The 20,425-nt window shown below is 45.5% G+C and overlaps 1 protein-coding gene across 2 annotated transcripts in view; it reads left to right on the top strand.

The window, feature by feature from the left end:
• The window catches only part of pde4bb (phosphodiesterase 4B, cAMP-specific b), a 47,408-nt gene that overhangs the window by 14,525 nt on the left and 12,458 nt on the right, over window positions 1–20,425 (top strand). For both annotated transcript variants that reach the window (XM_063219669.1, XM_063219670.1), the window contains 5 exons: window positions 1,732–1,926; window positions 2,619–2,655; window positions 3,569–3,639; window positions 6,310–6,359; window positions 17,334–17,446. In XM_063219669.1, coding sequence (XP_063075739.1) covers window positions 1,732–1,926; window positions 2,619–2,655; window positions 3,569–3,639; window positions 6,310–6,359; window positions 17,334–17,446 — 466 coding nt within the window. The remainder of the gene's footprint in view (window positions 1–1,731; window positions 1,927–2,618; window positions 2,656–3,568; window positions 3,640–6,309; window positions 6,360–17,333; window positions 17,447–20,425) is intronic.

Raw genomic sequence — 20,425 nt, 5'->3', positions numbered from 1 at the left:
GCCATTGCTTTGGGAGAGAATTGGTATCATCGTTTCATTTTATTTTTCCAAAAGGCAGGATAGATTATCCTTTCAAACAGCAGTTAGTTTGAATGTTTAAACTTGCTGGATCTTTGTAAAATACGTCTTTATTGTCAATATGACGTCACGAGTGGCTTCACACACTGCGTTTGGATTGGTCGGCCGGCTGCATTGCTGTGATCACGACGGCCGTAAAGCAATTTTGTTAGCAAGATGCTAGCGGAGCCTGACTCATAAATGCCAAAGCTGTAGGAAATCAGAAGGACATAACTCCCATGTTATTGTACATGTAATTGAAATCCACATTGGTTTCACAGAACTTACAGTAATATTGTCAAGTTTCAGCAGACAGCGAGCACAATTGTCAGTTATTAGCGCCAGCCTTATGACCTCTGCTGTCTCGACAGCGCTCCCTAGGTGAACTGCAGGCACGGGTTTGAGGGCGAGATTCAACACTGTATATAAACCCACTGTGGTTGTTTTGATAAAGTCATTCATTATTTTATCTATGGGGTCAGATTGGGGTCAGTAGGTGCCTGCTTGGAATATTGTATGGGGGTGGCGGGGGGGCGGCAGGGTGTATGTGCTTTTCTTTTTTATGTTTTTTTTTTCCAAAGCCAGTAGTGATGAATGCAGATGTATCACCTCTGTTATTACCTTAATACGCTGTATTTGGTATACAGACATCTCTTGGTTGTTAATGGTTACACAGTGACTATTAAGTCCACATTGATCTTAAGATGATGTATGACATTTTGCATCTCCTCTCAGTAGCCACTGTCAAGCACAGGCCATTATTTAACCTCAAGACTTCATCAAGGCCAATATCTGGTAGTTGTACTTTTACGCGTTTCAGTGGGATTTTTTTGTTTTAATAATTCTAACAAAAATGCTTAGTGGCTGTTAAATGATTTTGTTACTATTTTAGATCCAGAATTAAGCGGAAACACTTCTCTTATACCCCTACCTGCAGCACAGCACCAGCTTATTAGTAGCCAACTGTAATTAGTAGCCACTGTAGTGTAACCCTGTACAGGGAGCCTGTAATTGTGCACAAATGTATGATGTGTAGAATCGACGGCTACACTCGCTTACATATGTGCAAACTAGGGATGCACGATGTATCGGCCAGATGTATCGGTATCGGCCGATATCGGCCAATATTCAACACATCGGACATCGGTCTGATGGGTAAAACTGGGCCGATGTTAACGCCGATGTTTTTTTTAATATGTTACGGTTCTAAAAGAATGGACTTGACGATGACTTTCACTGTTTGTCTTCTATTTTGTCTCTATTTTTTATCTAATTATCACAGGGAGTTAAAAAGTGTTTTTGGAAATAAGACGACATTCAAAAATTCTGTTTGTTTGCATCATTGTCATGTCTTTTTTTTTTAAAAGAAAGAAAAACATCGGTATCGGTTAATATCGGTCATCGGCCAAAACCGCAATATCATAATCGGATATCGGTATCGGCCGAAATTTTTGACATCGTGCATCCCTAGTTCAAACCTTTATGCAAACACTGATGCATCTGTTGGGGTATTGGTGTAGGGGTCAGAGGGTTGCCAGCTCAATCAAATCCCACCCTAACAAGTTCGTACGTAACGGCACCTAATATTAAATTGCTCACGGACTGGATAAAAGCTTCACCTACTGTAAGTGTAATGTAATAGAAATTGGTCCTGCATGTGTGTGTGTGTTTCAGCTTTGACGTTGAGAATGGGGCGTCGGGCGGCTGCAGCCCGCTGGACCCCCAGGTGTCCCCCGGCTCCGGGCTGGTGCTGCACCCCAACATGGCCAATCACGGCCAGCGCCGAGAGTCCTTCCTCTACCGCTCCGACAGCGACTACGACCTCTCGCCCAAGTCCATGTCCCGCAACTCCTCCATTGTTGGCGAGCTGTGAGTTTCAGACATGCACGCGTACTACTATGCACGCACACAGGCATGCACGTGCAGACACACACACACACACACACACACACACACACACACACAAACACACACTGTACACACATATATACACACAAACACACACACACACACACACACGCTCGAGCACGCGCTCGGGCGCACGCGCGCGCATTCATTGACTCTTAAAAGAGAGGTTCTTGAAACTGGATGTCACACGTTCATATCAGTGAAACTTTTCAAACTACTATTTACTTGTAAGCTGTAGATAAACTGTGTTTAGTCGGATCACACCGCACTCTCGATTAAAAGGTGCCAAACATAAACAAAAACTGTGTAAAATTGAAAGAAAAAATGTGTGCACACTTTTGTGTTCTTCCCCTTTGTGTTCTTTTTAATAATAGGCCAAGCTTTCGGTCTACTGGACCCCTGAGGAAGGTCAGTAGACCGAAAGCTTGGCCTATTATTAAAAAGAACACAAAGGGGATTTAAGTGTGCAGACATTTTTTCTTTCAATTTTAAGCTGTAGATAAACACAATTTGCTCAAAGACATTTGATACTTGCAGCATCCAGAAATTTAACTGAATTTAACTGAAAATGAAATACATTGTTTGTTGTATTATTTCGGCTCATGAAATCGACAGCATTCTCATCTGTGTTTTTTATCATTATTATTTTCTAGACATGGAGAAGACCTGATAGTCACACCATTCGCTCAGGTTAGTAACTTTAAACTTTTGCTGAAAGAAAATTTGGTGAATTGGAAATCGAGCACTCCACCAACTGCAGCGCGTAGGCTGCAAGATGTGATGATGTTCTTACACTTTGTCAGAGTTTCTGTTAGTGTCGGGACCTTTAATCTCATATTTTGATGGACTTGATACATTACCAAAGTAGCATGCCTTAATCCAGTGTTTCTCAACTGGAACAGTCTTGGGACCCACCATTTTCCACTCTCATTCGGTTGCGACCCAATTTTTTTAGCGATACTCGAATGACTGCTTGCACACTACTATGTCGCATAAACATTCTGATTTTATCTATGATGACAGATGACACGCGTTCAATCGCCTATCAAAATAAAAGTTGTAAATTGTTTTTTTATTCTTTTTATTTAGCGAATCAATGAATTACGATTTTTTTTTACACCAAGGCTCCGCGACCCACCCATGGCCCCTCCGCGACCCACCAGTTGAGAAACACTGCCTTAATCAATGACTGTATTTGGTAGTTTTGGTACAGCCACATTTCTAGTACAGTATAATCGAGTAGCCAACTCCACACAATCCAAGCTATAGCCTGACATGGCTTCAGATTTGATCTGAGTTTTATTTTTTTTCTGGACAAGCCTATACTTGTGATTCAACATTGGGATTTCTATTGTCTTATTTCTCTTCTTTTATAAAATGTCTACTTATTTTACTATTCAGGTCCAGTCAGGTTGTGTTGAGGGTGGTGTTATCTGTTCTGTGTTTTAAAAAAACACAAACAAAAACAAAAACAAAAAAACTTTTCTTGTGTATTTTTACACTATCACTTTCAATAACAACACGTTTTTTTAATATAAAAAAGTAAGTTTCAATCTGATTGAAGAATGGACACAGATTAATTTACTTTGGTGTATATCTTTAGGTACTTGCCAGTCTTCGGACCGTGAGGAACAATGTCACCGCCTTGACGAATGTACAGTGTCCATTAAACAAGTAAGCCTACTTACTTTTCTAAAAAAAAATGTTTGTCTTTATTTCGAGGTTGGACAGTGAAGACTATGACAGGAAGCAAGTGGGGAGAGAGAGATGGGGAAGAGTTGGCAAAGGACCTGGGCTGGAATCGAACCGAGGTCGCCAGCGTAGTAACCCAGTGCCCTACCGATAGGCCACGGCTGAAATTAGCTATTACTTTGTCTCCTGGAAGTCTTATCTGCTGACGCTACATGTGAATTGGAAATGTGCCTGTGGGAACGTTTCAATTTCAGGCATTGCACACTAGAGGGTGCTCTCATCCCTTTGTTGTGCACAGAATATGTACTTTCTACAAGTTTTGGAAGGAAACCATTCAGCCAGCAAAAGCAGGGTAGAGACACACTGTCTTGAAATTACCTGGACGCAGATGTTTCCCTAATGCCTTGCTAATTGTGTTCTGACTTTAAATAAAAGTTTGGTGTAGATCCGTCCAATTCATGTAAATATACAATGTCTCTGATTTTGTAGTTCTTGGAAAATATTATATCTGTATCAAACCCAATTAGATGTGTCTCTCCTCTGCCATGAAAATGTGCTATAGGGCTAGGTTTGATATTTATGGTACTTGGAAAACCAATAATTGACTGTCAAGATGACTCAGCAATGGTTTGCCTTAGTGGTTGTCAGGCATGAGTTGTTTTTTTTTCTGTGGACGTCAAAACCATGAAACCATCATTCAGTTCTCCGAAAGGCGTCTGTACAAAATCGACTCACTGGAATTATTAATTTACTGAGGTACGTATGTGAGGACTACTTTAGTCTAATGAGGCATTTTTGTTCTGTGCCTGTTTCGTCATAATCTAAGAAAGTAGTTTCTCAGATACGCAGCCAGAAGCCCAGTTCTGTATAACAATCATTTTAATTATTTGAGCTCAGTAAAAGTTGATGTGGCTCTTAGAATTTGCTATTACTGACTCATGCCACCATGGTTTAGAAATGTCTTACTCTATTTTTTAATGAAATTCCTTTTTAATGTGATTCCTTTTACTTTAGATGGATGCATATCCTTGTCAGAAACAACTTCATTGTTAATCAATGAAGCCCATAGTTTCTTGCTTGCTTTAGACGATATACTGTTGCAGTGTTTCCCCCAGAATATTTGTTAGTCAAGGTGGTGGGGCGGTAGAAAAATATATTTATTGGCTGAACAACTTTAGAAATTACATTCACAACATGAAATATATTACATAATGTGTCTTTTCAGGGGACCTAGTCAAGTTGGTCAGTGTTTCTTGTCAAGGTGGCCACCTTAGCAATAAAGTGCTGGGGGAAACCCTGCAGTTGCAATGCTGCGTGCATACATGCACGTGTGTTTGCGTGCGTGCGTCCGTGCGCACGTGTGTGGTATGGACTTGTCGCAGACTGAGATATTGGGTCAGTGTACTGAACAAATAGACATAATCCAACATGAACTCTGGTCACGGTCTGTTTGCTGGGAATGGTCGTGTGAGTGTAAAAGAGTTGAAAGGAGTCACGGAAGGTTGCTAGACCCCATGCACCGTCCCTAACCCCTGCTGCTGCTGCGCTCTACACTCCGCTGTACACTCCTCTACCTTTCCCACCTTCCTCCTGATTCCCAGCTAGGGCTGCCCGAATATGAGAACAGTCAATATCGCAAATATCTCAGTCAATATTGACCTCACAATATTTTTAGACAATATTGCTCTTAAAGACATTAACTGTGCTAAACAATTCACAATCTTCCCTCCCTTCAGCAGTTGGAGTGGAGGGCCATAGAGAAACACACAGTGGTGTTCTGCATGAGTGTTGGGTAGCAAGTCTGCTTTGTGCTCACAATGGCTCAAGTGGAGGGGAATGTATTGCACTTAGCGTAACCTACCTTTTGGTAGTATAGACAAATGGCAAAAATATTGTTTCAAATCGACATTATGAAATTTTATATTATTTGAGTATATCACTATATTATTACGATATATGAATTTGCACAGCCATATTCCCTGCTGCTCTCTTCACATGCACTATCCACCCCCACCCCAACCTATCACCACCACCTACATTCCCTCCTCTCCACAGCTCACACTCCAGGGCTACTGAAGGTTGACAAACATGTCTTGGTTATCTTGGTTTTGGAAGACAAATCTTGTTTTTTAACCCTTTGGTTTGTCTCATATTAATTACACACTGTTGACAATATTTACTATTTGATATGAAAATGCGTAAGCAGTGAAATGTGTGAGCATAAAGGAAAACTGTAAGGAACAGTGCAAAATGCTGTGGCTTAATGCTCAACACCAAGTTATAGATCTATGAAGACAGGCGTTACATTCTGACATGACCGTCAACCATTGCTGGGAGCATAACATGTCAAGCAAAACAAAATATTATCTGTGTCAGATGTCAGAGTTACAGCACATGGGAGATGTATGGCTCTGTTTATGACAAAAAACAGCATTCAGATTATATCAGTAGTTTTTGTCTTTCTTTCTGCATCCCGTCCCCCAAAATATGCCATTTTCAAAAGTGCATTGATTGCATCGCAGAACTGCCTTGAGGTTCAGTGCAGAAAGATAAACAAGGCGGTTGGCAAACTGAGCTTCTGGTCTGTGTCTTTATAATGGATAGCATGCTGTTGCCCCATTTTAATGACCTCTCCATTTGTTTCTTTTGAAGGAGGTCCCCAGTTGCTAATCAGCCTGCGTCAGCAAAGCTCTGTCCTTCAGGTGAGTGCTTCAGCGGAGCCACGGCCCTCTTATTATGCTATTATTTGAGTCTACTTTACACAGTCCCCCTTTTCCTCTAGTAGGCTGCTGTTCACTTTCGTTAATGTGTGTATCTGATGTGTGTAATACTGATGTGTATGATTTTAGACAGGGGCTGGGCAATGAGCCAAACATTTCTCATTGTAATGTTTCATAATTTATTTGGAAAAATGAGTTGCAATAACTGAAAGACGTTTTTTATAGGAAGCCCTGAAGAGTCTGTTTATCTGTTAAGAGTCAAACGCCGGAAGTTGCTCTGTTGCTCTGTTTTTGGGTTCTGATTGATGTGATTAAGATAAACCACAGTGTCAAATTTTAGCAGTTTGCAAAGAGGATAGATTTTATTTTGCTGAGATAGTTGTGTGTAATAATTTCAGCATTTGAGTCTAATTCTACCACTATACATTTGTAGGTTGTTCTTTTCAGGAGTTGACTGTTAGAACCCATTCAGATGTGTACATCTATGCATCTATGCAGTTGTGCTCACTTAGTTTCCCATCCTAGGGAATGAGGAAACTGTGTCAGAACAGGTTTGTGAAAGTAGGTTAGAAACCATAGTCCTGATTTCCTCTTATCCTTCATTTTCAAAGGAGAAATTCGCTTGTTTCAGTTTATCTCTGACTGACACATCTGCCTGTGTATGTCACTGTCTGTGTAGATAGATGATCTTCATGACAAAGCCTGACAAAAGCTTTCCACAAAGGGCTGTTTGCCTGTGACTAAATGTTTTTGTATGAGACCGAACGTAAGAGTATGTGTGTGTTCATCACCATTCATCACAACACGTGCAGTGTGCGTACATGCTCAGTGTGTGCGTGTGTGTGTGCGTGCGTGCGTGTGTGTACATGCTCAGTGCGTGCGTGCGTGCGTGTGTGTGTGTGTGTGTGTGTGTGTGTGTGTGTGTGTGTGTGTGTGTGTGTGTGTGTGTGTGTGTGTGTGTGTGTGTGTGTGTGTGTGTGTGTGTGTTCCTCTACCACAGTAGACCAGGTGGAGGTAGGGGAGAGAGGGGGATGGTTGTTTCGGTTCCTATTTCACGGGCACATTCAGCCTCATTGACGTCAGCCGCGGCCTACTCTCAGCTCCCTCAGCTTCCTGTCTGCGCAAATCAGCACACACTCACGTCCTGTGCAAGGAAAGATAGTGTACACACACACTCGCATACACAACCGCACTCTGCCTCTCTCCCTCCCTCTGCCTCTCTCCCTCTCTCTCTCTCTCTCTCTCTCTCTCTCTGCCTCTCTCTCTCTCGCTCTCTCTCTCTCTCTCTCTCTTTCTCTGCAAGGAAAGATAGTGTACACACTCGCTCGCACACACAACCGCACTCACCCTCCCTCCCTCACTCCCTCTGCCTCTCTCTCTCTGCCTCTCTCTCTCTGTCGCTCTTTCTCTCTCTCTCTCTCTCTCTCTATCTCTCTCTCTATCTCTCTCTGCAAGGAAAGATAGTGTACACACATAGTCGCATACACAACCGCACTCGCCCTCCCTCCCTCTGCCTCTCAATTTCTCTCTCTCACTCTCTCTCCCCCTCTCTTTCTTTCTTTCTTTCTTTCTTTCTTTCTTTCTTTCTTTCTTTCTTTCTCTCTCTCTCTCTCTCTCTCTCTCTCTCTCTCTCTCTCTCTCTCTCTCTCTCTCTCTCTCTCTCTCTCTCTCTCATGCGCACATATACACACGTACACACCCACATGCAACAACATAGTCTGAGACAGCATATGAGCCCATGAGCTGCTTAAATGTTTTAAGTAAGTGCAATGCACACACACTCACATGTGCTGTGATCTACCATGCTGAGGACCAGGCTTGTAGACGGGCTGCTATGCCTGCAGTGCACTATATTGTACATCAAATGAGAGGCTCTTAAAGACGTCATAAGGCTGCCCTTTCACACCCACACATGTTCTGAGCTGAGGGGTAACGCACATGAGGAACATGAGTATAAAAATCCCCCCACTATACCTTTAAGCAATCCCTCTCCCCCTCTGTGGCTTGTACGATGGAGCAGTTGTGTGTGTGCATGTGCGTGTGTCTGTATGAACATGAGTGTGCGTGCGTATGTGTGTGTGCATGCGTGTATGTGGCTATTGCATCTTCCAATTCAATGTTTCATGCTGTGTTTCATATACGATAAATGCTGTTCGCCTTTTTTGTAATGCCATTGTGTCAGACCTCTCCCTGTGTGCTGAGAAGAGGCGGTTAGATGAGATTTTTGTCGTTCTGAGATAAAATGTCATGCCTTTTTGTTGGTGTGCGCTACTGATACTGATCTCACCGTGTGCAAAACAAATGGTAGGTGGTGGCTGGGAAAAAAGGCATATGTAGTATGCTGTCACCACAGAGTGTACTAGTATGCTCTCACCACAGTGCAGCTGCATTGTGACTAACAGACCTGGAAAACTGTTTGGAAAGCATGAGGAGGAGGAGAGGGGAGGTTGCAGACTCAGAGCGAGACCCTGTCCACTCCACACTGCTCACAGCCGCCCAGGAAGAGAGGCCGCGGTGGCTGCTGCTGCTGCTGCTGCTGCTGCTTTGCCCCTGGTGACTGAGGTTTTCCAGGTTAAGGACTCTAGATATCATCCAACTGGCAGGTGTTTGCCTCACAGTAGGACGGTGTTAGTACTGAATAAAGGAGACGGAGCACACTGGGACTTCGGCCGGCATAAACATTTTCTTTTATTTTCGTTTTTTTCAAAGCACCAATTAACCCTTTTTAGCCTACGCACCAGCAGAAAAACCCTACTGAATGCCTGAGCCTTTTTTGGGAAAAAGGTGCACTCTGCCTAGTAAAACCTCTTCCTCTGAAGCACAGAAAAACATTAAATAAGTTGCATTTAAAGGCTAGGACCCTCATCTTGCGTTAGAATGTGTTCATTTCGCTCTAATACGTATATTTTCAATCAAAAAAGGCGGCCAAACAACATATACACAGCATCAGCCTAAAATGGGTTAAAAGAAAAAGTGCATTTTTGGGGGGGTCTCAGTTCGGTGCAAAATAACTCACTATTTATTCACCAAATACAAGTTTTGACTGAGGTATTCCCTCCGAGGCCATAGAGAGAGAGAGTCTCAGAGTCAGCAGGGAGGGACTGGCAGGAGGGTCAGAGGAGCCTTGTGCATGTGCGGAGAGCAACGCTGCTCAGGGCATGGTGCCTGCTGCATACATGTTTGTACAGGCACGTCTGCAGCCATGTGGCCAGGGTTTGTGTACACAATGACTGTTTCGTCTCAAGCCTGTGTACGCGTCACAGACTTGATTTTATCTGTGTCTGTGTTTAATTTGTTTTGTTGGTGCTACTAGTGACGAGTCGGTCTGGGTGACTGTTGATGTGAGATAAATCTGTGGGTGGTTATTCGTTCGTGCATGGTGGCACAACTCCGCTGTCTGTAGGCCATGTCTATACGCTTAACATTGACTCACGGTGCATGTGTTTGTGTTTGCGTGAGCACATGGGTGCTGGTGTGTGTGTGTGTGTGTGTGTGTGTGTGTGTGTGTGTGTGTGTGTGTGTGTGTTTATGCTTGCGGGTGGACTGTATCTATAGGCTGTGCGTGACCGTCAGTATACCCATTCTGAAATGTAGCACCTTGGTGGCAAATGTGCTGGGTCAGCACTAGCCCCATCCAGCAGAGAGGTGATGGGGCTGCTGTTTTTGCTCCTGACACACAGGGGCATGGAGGTGTCTCACACACACACACACACACACACACACACACACACACACACACACACACGAGCACATGTAACATGTACTGCAATACAGGTGGGAGATGCAGGGGCATGGAGGTGCCAGACACATACACACACACACACGCACGCGAGCACGCATACATGTAATTCAGGTGGGAGATAGAGTATATGCCTGTTGTGGGCATTTATATCAGTAAAAAAAAGACTCTCAGACTGTGGTAATTCTAGACGTTTTTCAAATAGCATTGTGCTGGATTTTCCTGTCACTGCGTACAAGATCAAACTGTCTCCATTTATGACCCTGATTGGAGCTACAGGCTCACCGCTGATTAAGTGGATTGATGTGATGGATTATACACCCCCTTCTCTCTCTCTCTCTCTCTCTCTCTCTCTCTCTCTCTCTCTCTCTCTCTCTCTCTCTCTCTCTCTCTCTCTCTCTCTCTCTCTGTGGCTCTGTCTCTCTACTTAGTTTTTTTTCCTAAGCTCAGCTGAAACATGTTGCTGACATCTTGCGCACCATACCTCTCCTTGGCCTCCTCCTCCGCTCCGCTCCGAACCACACCCGATCTGCTCCAGGTCTTTGCTCAGGCCCCGGACGCACACACACCAACTGGCTCCTCGAGGCTGAAAGCATGCAACCCTGGTTTTTGTTTGAATTATGCCATTGACGTCAGCAGAGCAGTAAAGCTGACTGTGGCCCTTCCCCAAAGTAATCCCCAGCCAAGAGAGCTCCGTGGCGCATTGTGGAAGCTGTCAGCCAGACACGAGAATAATAGCAGCCAAGGAAAGGAAAGGGGGGGTAGAGTGAGAAAAAAAATACTAAACTATGGGGTGCGGTGTTTGTTTGTATCATGTGCCATTTTGATGGTAGCTGAGATAAAGTCTGTAAATTGTTTTTAAAACCGCTGCGTGTGTGTGTGTGTGTGTGTGTGCGTGCGTGCGTGCGTGCGTGCGTGCGTGCGTGCGTGCGTAGGTGGGGAGTGTGGATGTTGTCGCTGAATTCCTGTGAGAGGAAGCACTCAATCACATGTCAGACTTGAAGCAATACCGATACCTTTCTTCTGCCTCATTTTTTTTGGAAACCACTCCACCAAGTATGCATGTAATTATTGTAGCTTTCTGTGAGCTTGTAACAACACATGTAATACACAACTTTGCCCTCAGCCAGGGGTCAAACCCCAATTAAGACACTTTTTGTCACCCAGAAATAGAAATGACTCTGTAAAGGTCTTAAGAGGACCTCTGGATGTTCAGCACTTTCGTAGCCCCTTAATGCACACCGTATCTCCAGTGGCACGCTGTAACAGTCATTGAAAGGTTAACTACCATAGTACTACAATACTATGACATAGCACAGGGCCGTTAGTAATGCAGTGCCATTCTAGTAACAACAAATTTATAACGCTGTGTTTTAACGGGTTAAACTTGTTTTTTTATGTCACATCTGGCCAAGAGCTGCTGTTGCTTTATGTGTCATCTACGCCTCATATCCCACCATAAGATGACCAGGCGACATAACGCAACGCTGTAAGGAAGCGTCAGTGTGTTTGGTGTTGTTGTCACATGCCTCTGTCGTCATTGACCCCGGCCACCGTCCCACCTCACAGGGCTCCTGTTTGCCTTGCCTTGGCTTGCCTTGCCACTCCGCTGACAGGTCCTTAACTCATTTGTTCCTCTCCGCTAACGATTGCGCTCGAGGCTCACGTGCCCAGACAGCCCAGCCCCATGAAGTAAACTAACAGACGAAGTGTGTGTGTGTGTGTGTGTGTGTGTGTGTGTGTGTGTGTGTGTGTGTGTGTGTGTGTGTGTGTGTGTGTGTGTGTGTGTGTGTGTGTGTGTGTGTGTGTGTGTGTGTGTGTGTGTGTGTGTGTGTGTGTGTGTGTGTGTATACTGTAGGCCAGGGTGGGGAATGCATGTCACGTGGCCAGACAATGTTATGCAGTTTCACATGAAATATGACATGTTTTGCTAAGAAAAGGTGAGGTCTGTTGTGAAGGTGACCACCTTCAATATAGGCAGATAAATTGCAGAGGGAAATCCTGGTCTGTGTTCATAGTATGGCCCTTGGAGGACTTAATAACATTTGAAGAGGCTCCTCGAATGTAAAACTGTTCCCCACCCCTGCCCTGCTGTAGGCGGTGGTGGTGGTGGTGGAGGAGGGAGCTTTGTCAGCTGGGGGCTAATCAGCAGCCGTGGGCCGGGTCAAAGGCACGAGTGCGTGCGTGCCTGACTCCTCGCTGGCCCTCAAACGTGTTTACTCACACAACTGCTCACGCACAGAGAGCCGTGGTGTGAGGTGTCTGCCAAAACACTTTCTTCACGGTCAGCCACTTTGTGTTTTTTTGTTTCCCGTCTCAAAGCTCACGGCTACAACAACAGGCAACAACAGAGTCCAGAGGAAATGAGTAGTTGCACATCAGTGCTAGAGTTCACCTGAGCAACACGCTTCCAAGGTCAGAAAAAAGGAACCGTCGGCCCCTTTGAAATGCATCAGGGAAAGTAATGCAATAACGAATACAGCTTTTCGTGCCATGCAGTACAGTGCCTGTAATATTCTGGGCCTGCGTGGCTTTGTTCTAGTGAGACCTGAGTGTTGCTCATGCTGTGCTTCGTTATGATGAATTAAGTGAGCATGCATTCACCTGTTTTGTATTTCCGTCAGAGGGGTAATCTGAAGCACTGTTTAATAGTCATTCTGCATTGTTTAGACCAATGATTCTCAAAGTGTGGTCCGGGGACCACTAGTGGTCCGCGACAGACCTCAGGTGGTCCACAAGGGGATTTCTACTTTTCCAAGACAAGCCAGCAGAAGGCTATATTTGTAACATCAATACAAAGCAAAACATGTCTGAAGTCATATTTTCACCACAATAAGACAGGCGTGTAAATGTGAATAAAAAAGTAAATGATCTGCATCAAAAATCAGCAAATTAGCACCCGTCAACTGCCAATTCAGTTGACAGGTGGTCCCTGAACCTTTTTGGGTGGACAAAGTGGTCCTCGGTCTGAAAAGGTTTGAGAATCACTGGTTTGGACGTTACAGCTCTCCCTGGACTGCATGTACACCTGGTGTATCAGCCAAATGAAACCATCTGCTGTTAAACGACATCCTCCTGGCATGTAAGACCATCGATCTCAAGTGCTCACCCCGGCATAGCTCATAAAAAAACCTGCCAGGTACAGATGCCCTGCGGACAAAGAAGAAAACAATTTTGGCGTGTAGCTTTTAGTAAGTGTGTATATCCTTTCCAGAACTCTTAACCATTCCTCACTAATAGTTTAAAAGGAAGGAAAGAAGTTAATATAGTTGCTGGAGTTGGGCAGAGTGTAGCTTTGTGAGATGCTGGGAAGTGTGGCTGGCAGTGAACACAGTCATGAAACGGCAGTTGGACTAGGCACCAAGTGCAGTGTGGAGGGAGGGATGGCGTAAAAAGACCACCTTTTTGAATGGAGTGTACTGGTTGCAAGCCGTTAGCCTTCATTACTGTATAAGAGAGAGGGAACATACTTGTTTACAGTATACTGTGTGTATGATGACAGTTTAATATGCCAGGAAACTCACAGAAAAAAACAGATTGTCCTCACAAAGGGGCTGTTTGTGGGCTTCATAGTATGTGGGCACTTCGGAGGAGGAGGAAGAGGTGGAGGGTCCACACTGTGGCCCGTTGTAACTAGACCACACGGGAAGAGTCAAATTGAGGCCGGACTGCGTGCGTGCATGCATGCAGGGTCGCTGACAGCTTTGACTGGGCCCAGGACAAAGTCATCTGAAAGGGGCACCCACCCAATACATACATGAATGGAATGTGAACCCAATTCTGGGCCCCCTCTGTCCATGGGACTTGGACAACTGTCCCCTTTGTCCCCCCCCCCCGTGTCGGCTTCCCTGCATGCATGCATAGAGGAGGAGACCTGAATGACCAGGTTGTCATGAGCAAGAGGGTGGCTTTGGGGTAATCCCTACGTACAGTACGCTCGCCAGCCCCCTCTGAGGGAAGTGCGTCAGAGCGCACCGGACCAAGAGTGCCATTGTGGAGAGGCAGCCTCACCGTTTCATTAATAATCAACATCAGACTCTGCTGCTATGCTTAAAACATTCCCTGTTGAATGAACCAACGTCACACGTCCGAACAAACGGGTCACCGGTTTACTATTTCTGTCTGTTTCCAGTTAGGCATCGCCTGTGTTTGAGTTGATGTGACCTTGGCATTGAAGTGACAGCACTCCAATTTGCTTGGACCTCATTTTCACAAGGGTCAGCTCAATGCTAACTACTCAAGTGGGTCAGCTTAAACTTAATTTGATTCCCCCCCCTTTTTTTACCCTTTTTTCAATTGAAAAAAGCACCTTTTTCCAACACAACTGGAGCGTGCGATGATCTGTTGGCAGGCAGTCTCCATGTGGCCGATATATAGCTATGCGCTTGAATTGATGGTTTCCATCAACACTTAAGCCGGTATGAATTTGGGTAGTGTTGCCAAAGATGTTTCATTAAACCACGCACACACACACACATGCACGCACACACACACATAGGCTACGCACCTACAAAGTGCATGCATACGCACAAGACGGGCACACGTGCTGCTTTTCTCCTCTGATGTGGCTGCGTGAGTGTAGCTGCGCCAGCCGTATGATTCCCACATGTGGACCGAATGGACTCCATATGTGAGTGAGCGAAACAAGGCGCTGGAGTCCGAGTCCGCCACCACTCGCAGTGCAGTGCCTCCGCTTCAGAAGGGAGCGATGGCCTCCAGGCCTTTCATGACGTCAGCACAGGACGTCCGCTCATGCCATGTGGAATCGCCTCTCTGTTGTTTGTTCGCTAATGGCAATTCATCTCACGCTCCATCAAGTTATAAACTTGTAATTACCGGCAGCCCAAACACTGGATGTAAAAAAAAAAAAATTGATCTTTTTACTTTATTTACGACTTTATTTGATAGGACAGTGTGAGAGGTGGACAGGAAGCGAATTGGGAGAGGGTCGGCAAAGGACCCGGGCCGGGAATCGAACCCGGGTCAGCCGCATGGCAGGCGAGTGCCCTACAAGTTGGCCACGGCAGGGCCCAAACACTGGATTTTGTCCCCTTTTTTTACAGTGCGCTTATGAACTGGGGCAGTATGACAGCATTTTAGTGACCTTTGCAAACAAAGTAAGGTCACTCTGATTTTTTTTTTTTTTTTAAATGTCGACCTGTGCGGCCACTCAGAATGTCACAGTAACCAGATGTCCCGAGTGACTCACATACAGACTAGTGCGTAGACATCTTCAATGTCACCACAGCTTGACATCAGTACAAGTCAGCGATGTAGTACAGATTCTGGTTGTGTGGTGGAACAACCAGAAATGAACAGAGCAATGTTTGGGATTCATTTAATTTCTCCCTGTCACTCGTCGATTATAAAAAAAAACAACCACCGCCATGTGTGTACAGTTAGTATGTGTACCTCTGTGACTGACACAGTCCTGTCATCAGTGTTGCCAGATTGGGCTGTTTCCCCGCCCAGTTGGACTGCTTAGGATGGCTGTGTGCGAGTACATTTTTTGGCCATAGAAATCAATAGAATTGGGCAGGATTTTGTGCTTCCAGGCGGGTTTTGAGCATTTTTTGGGCTGGAAATCATCAGCCTCATCTGGCAACCCTGCCTGTCATGAGGGACGGTCACTCCTCCATGACTCAAGTCCAGTCCAGCCTTTGGATGTGTCTTTACACGGAGGGGAAGTGGATCTCCTTTCTCTGGCAGAGACTCAACCGGGGCTGGACTGTTTCCAGCCGAGGGAGTAAAGTTTGCCTCTTGTGTTGCTCATGCAAACAGAACCCCCGCCCCCCCCCACCCCCCCCCCCTCCTGCCTCCCTCACTCCAACCCCACCCACCCCCCAATTTTGGGTGGATCAAAGGAAACAGTGCAGGCTCATTAACTTGAGTCTTTCTAGTTGCCGACGCAGATTTGAAGGGTTGTAGTGTGCGGAGCGGGAGCTCAGGAACATCTGCCTCATGTTACTGAATCAATCTCTGCTGCCCCCACCACCCCCCACATGCAAACACACATACACACACACACACAAAAGTGCACGCTCTCTCTCTCTCTCTCTCTCTCTCTCTCTCTCTCTCTCTCTCTCTCTCTCTCTCTCTCTCTCTCTCTCTCTCTCGCGCTCTCTCTCTCTCTTTCTCTCTCTCTCTCTCTCTCTCTCTCTCTCTGGCTCACACAAGCACACTCTTCCATTCTTCTTTTGTTCTTGTGATTACCCTTTTTTCTGCTCTTACACTAAACTAGTCACACCCAGTCTCACTGGTCACAGTACCTTACACTGTTCCACATCAGACATAACCTAGTATGACCGTCACCCAGCCTACGTACTTTGTGCACACCTGAACTGGTTTGGGATTGCGCTCTGGTTTCGAGGTAGACAATCTTCAACAGTGTAACACAGAGTCAGTCCATCCTCGGGCTGTGAGGTCATTGACACACTAGCGCTCCAGGGGGACGGAGAGGGAGAGAGACCCAGAGATGGAAGCACAGGAAGGGAATATTAGAAAAAAGAGAGTGATACTCTGCTGTTGAACTGAAAAACAACACTCCAGGAGGGAATGAGCCAGCAGCAACAGCAGTCTGAGAACAAGAGCCTCTGAGAAACACAGAGAGCGAGAGATACAGAGAGATACAGTACATAGAGATAGAGACACAGAGATATGGAGAGAGAGAGGGAGCGACAGAGAGAGAGAGAGAGAGAGAGAGAAAGGGGAAGCAGGGGCAACATACCACAGTTCACACAGAGAGCAGTGCTCCTGGGGTGACTGATGCACCAGAGGAGATCTTTGCTGCCAGAATAGAGGGGAGGGGAGACCACCACCACCACCACCACCAGCTAAACCCTCCCTTGGTGCTTGGAGTTTGGGCCCGATCAGGTAGTCACAGTGGGACCATGTGCTGCTTGCTCAGAGCACCTGAAGCCCCTGAGCTCCCTGGAACCTGGGGGGTGGTAGGGGGTTGGGGGGGGGGTCCTGACTATGGACTCGACAAGACACACACTGCGTTGAAACGTCAGTCCTATTCATGCACCTACATTTGAAAAAGATTCTAAATTTCCACTGATGTACCTACATTCCTGTGTCTTGTATTCAGTTAAGACGTAGGCTTGCCCAGCCCTTTGTGTATGCTGTAAGAGGGGGGATTGTATGCTGGCTGGGGGGGGTCTGATTATGTGTTCATGTGTGTGTGTGTGCTGTGCTGTGTTGCCCCCACCCCCCAGACGAGTCCTACCAGCGGCTGGCAGTGGAGACCATGGAGGAGCTGGACTGGTGCCTGGACCAGCTGGAGACCATCCAGACATACCGCTCCGTCAGTGACATGGCCTCCAACAAGGTCAGTGGTTGAATGGTGCAGAAAAAAGGTATATGTGTGCGTGTGTGCGCGTGCGTGTTCGTACGTGTGCGTGCGTTCGTGATTCTGCTTCGTGAATTATAAATCAATGTAATGGCACTTTGACGAATAGGAGTTATTGAAGTGGTGAAATATTTTTCTACTGTACAGCCTAACTTGATAAAAAAAAACATTTAAGAAGACTTTTGAAAGACAAAGAAAAACAGACAAGCAAATTAGTCTACAATAATGTGCGTGCATGCGTGCGTGCGCTCACAAAATTAACATCTAGATGTTGCCGGGGCCCCACAGGCTGCTATTGAGTGTGAGCGTGTGTCTTTGTGTGTACGTTGGTGTTTGTACGAGAGATGAGTATCTATTGTAAATGTCGTTGTGTGGTGCTGCAGGCCCACAGCCTGGTGTTGATCTGGCTGCACTGCCTGCATCCCACATGTCTGTCTGTGTCATCATCTGGGGGCTATAGTGAAAGTGGCCGTTGCAAAGGGGGAGGGCGATCGCTCAGAGCGCCTAACGTGCATGCAGGGTGGTCGTGACGTGCACTCGTCACTTGTCGTGCATGGGTGTGTGGCGGCGGCGGCTCTGTAAAATTCTGGGGGCTATAGTGAAAGTGGCCGTTGCAAGGGGGGCGGGCGTCGCTCAGAGCGCTAGCTGCCTAACGTGCAGGCAGGGTGGTCGTGCACACTCGTCACTTGTCCTCCTGCATGGGTGTGTGGTGGGGGCTCTCTAAACTTTCCCTGCACTGTTGATTTACATGGAGGATAAAGATTTTCATGTAGGGGGGTGGTGTATGGTTAACTGATACCCACTCACTGTTTAACGTGAACAGTGTCACTCGCTGAGAAAGGTCAGTTGGTTCAGAGGGAAAGCAAACTCTTGGACTGTTGACAGTTTTACAGGCAATTACTGTAAATGAACTTGGCAAAATAGGCAGGGACACAGTGAATAATGACCCTTAGCCTGGTGCGAATGGTTGCTACCACTTCATGGACACACACATTCATTCATTGTCAATAGGTCTTAAAGTCAGTAATTCTTAAAGGTCAGTAAGTTACTAGGACCTTGGTCGCTTAAACACATACATATGGGTGTGTTCAAAAATTAAACTGATGTACTGTCAAGGAAAATTAGATATATTATATATTATATATTACTTACTTGTTTATTTAGCTCAAGTTTTCATTATTTGTTTCCTGGATCCATGGCTAATAGTGCAAGAAAGGAAATACTTTTGGAAATTTCACATTTTTGTTTCGGCAAACCTTTGTACCTTTGAACTGTTGACTCTTGTATCAACACTGCGCTGGAAAAGTAAACTCTTGTTGACTCTAGCATAATCGCTCAATACTCACATAGAAACTCATTTGAAAATTTCTTCATGAGAATTATAAATAATACTTCTCTCATGCATGACACATTTGCTCTCCTGAGGCTGAAACTCTTGTTCCTTAAAGGGGTATGCCACTATTTTGGGGCTTAATACAGTTACAATCGTTGGCTGGGGTTTATAAAGGTGGTGAAGTGTCTTATTTTTCATGTTAAGCGTTGTCTTGCTTTAAGACAACTTAAAAGAGGGAATATGTCGCTAAGCTAGTGAAAGTCAATGGATCCGTGTAGCATGCTACAATGCTACACGGTTACATTGACTTTCACTAGCTTAGCGACATATTCCCTCTTTTAACTTGTCTTAAAGCAAGACAACGCTTAACATGAAAAATAAGACACTTTACCACCTTTATAAACCCCAGCCAACGATTTCAACTGTATTAAGCCCCAAAATAGTGGCATACCCCTTTAACAAGCCTGTAGCTGTAAGAAATCAACTGGGCCCTGCCGTGGCCAACCGGTAGGGCACTCGTCTACCATGCGGCTGACCCGGGTTCGATTCCCGGCCTGGATCCTTTGCCGGCCCTTCCCCGTCTCTCTCTCCCCACTCACTTCCTCTCACCACCTTCATTGTCCTGTCATAAATAAAGTCAAAAAGACCAAAAAAATAAATACATTAAAAAAAAGAATCAAACTGGCCTGGTTCAGTAAGGTGCAAACGGAGGCAGTCTGTCTGACCCCAATGCACATCAGAGTTGGTAAATTGCCAACGGGTCCGTCACCTGACCTGACCCAGGACCAGGTCAGCCGTGCCCCAACCTTACGAGAGGTCAGAAGCCCCCTAAGGGGTGACTATGTAGACCTCCCCTGCTTCTCTATCTCCTGCCACAGTCATTAGAAATTAGCATCTTTTTTTTGCAAAAAAATAATATTTTTTTCCAACATAACATAACAAAGCTAGTCTATTGCGTTGCTTAAAAATTAGTAACTTTGTTTTGCAAAAAAAAAGACTTTTTTTCCAACATAACACAACAAAGCTAGTTTATTGCCATTGCATATACCTGGGTAATTGTTAAAACAAAAAAATAAATGAATGAAATGAAATAAGAAGTCATTCCCTTCTCTATTTCCTTGAGTCATCTTGTTAAAACAGTAAAACATGAGAGAAGTGTGTGCATGTGTAGCTGCAGGGTATAGACACAGAGTGTGTGTGTGTGTGTGTGTATGCATGTGTGTGTATGCATGTGTGTGCGTGCGTGTGTGTGTGTGCGTGTGTGTGTGTACGTATGCATGTGTGTGTGTGTATGTGTATGCATATGTGTGCGTGCGTGCTCAGCAGAGCTTGCCCTGTAAGAGAGTGAGCAGCAGTAGTGTAGCGCGGAGCTAGAGGAGAGGAGGAGTTAGACAGGAGGCAACTGTGTGGTGGAGTTGAATCAGCCGGGACTTTGTCTCATGCACTTCCTGACAGCCGTCACAGTGAGCAGTCCTGTGCGAGTAAGCACAGCACAGAGCAGAGCAGAGCAGAGCAGAGCAGCGCAGCGCAGCGCAGCACGGGAACACACACTCACATTCACACACGCTCAGCCGCTGGAGCGCTGCTCGAACAGACATGGGATTGTGTTGTTCAGAAAAGACGCA

Source organism: Engraulis encrasicolus, chromosome 16, assembly GCF_034702125.1.
Source record: "Engraulis encrasicolus isolate BLACKSEA-1 chromosome 16, IST_EnEncr_1.0, whole genome shotgun sequence".
Classification (NCBI taxonomy): Eukaryota; Metazoa; Chordata; class Actinopteri; order Clupeiformes; family Engraulidae; genus Engraulis; species Engraulis encrasicolus.
Note: the sequence above shows the minus strand (reverse complement) of the source record. Positions and strands in the feature narration are given on the sequence as shown.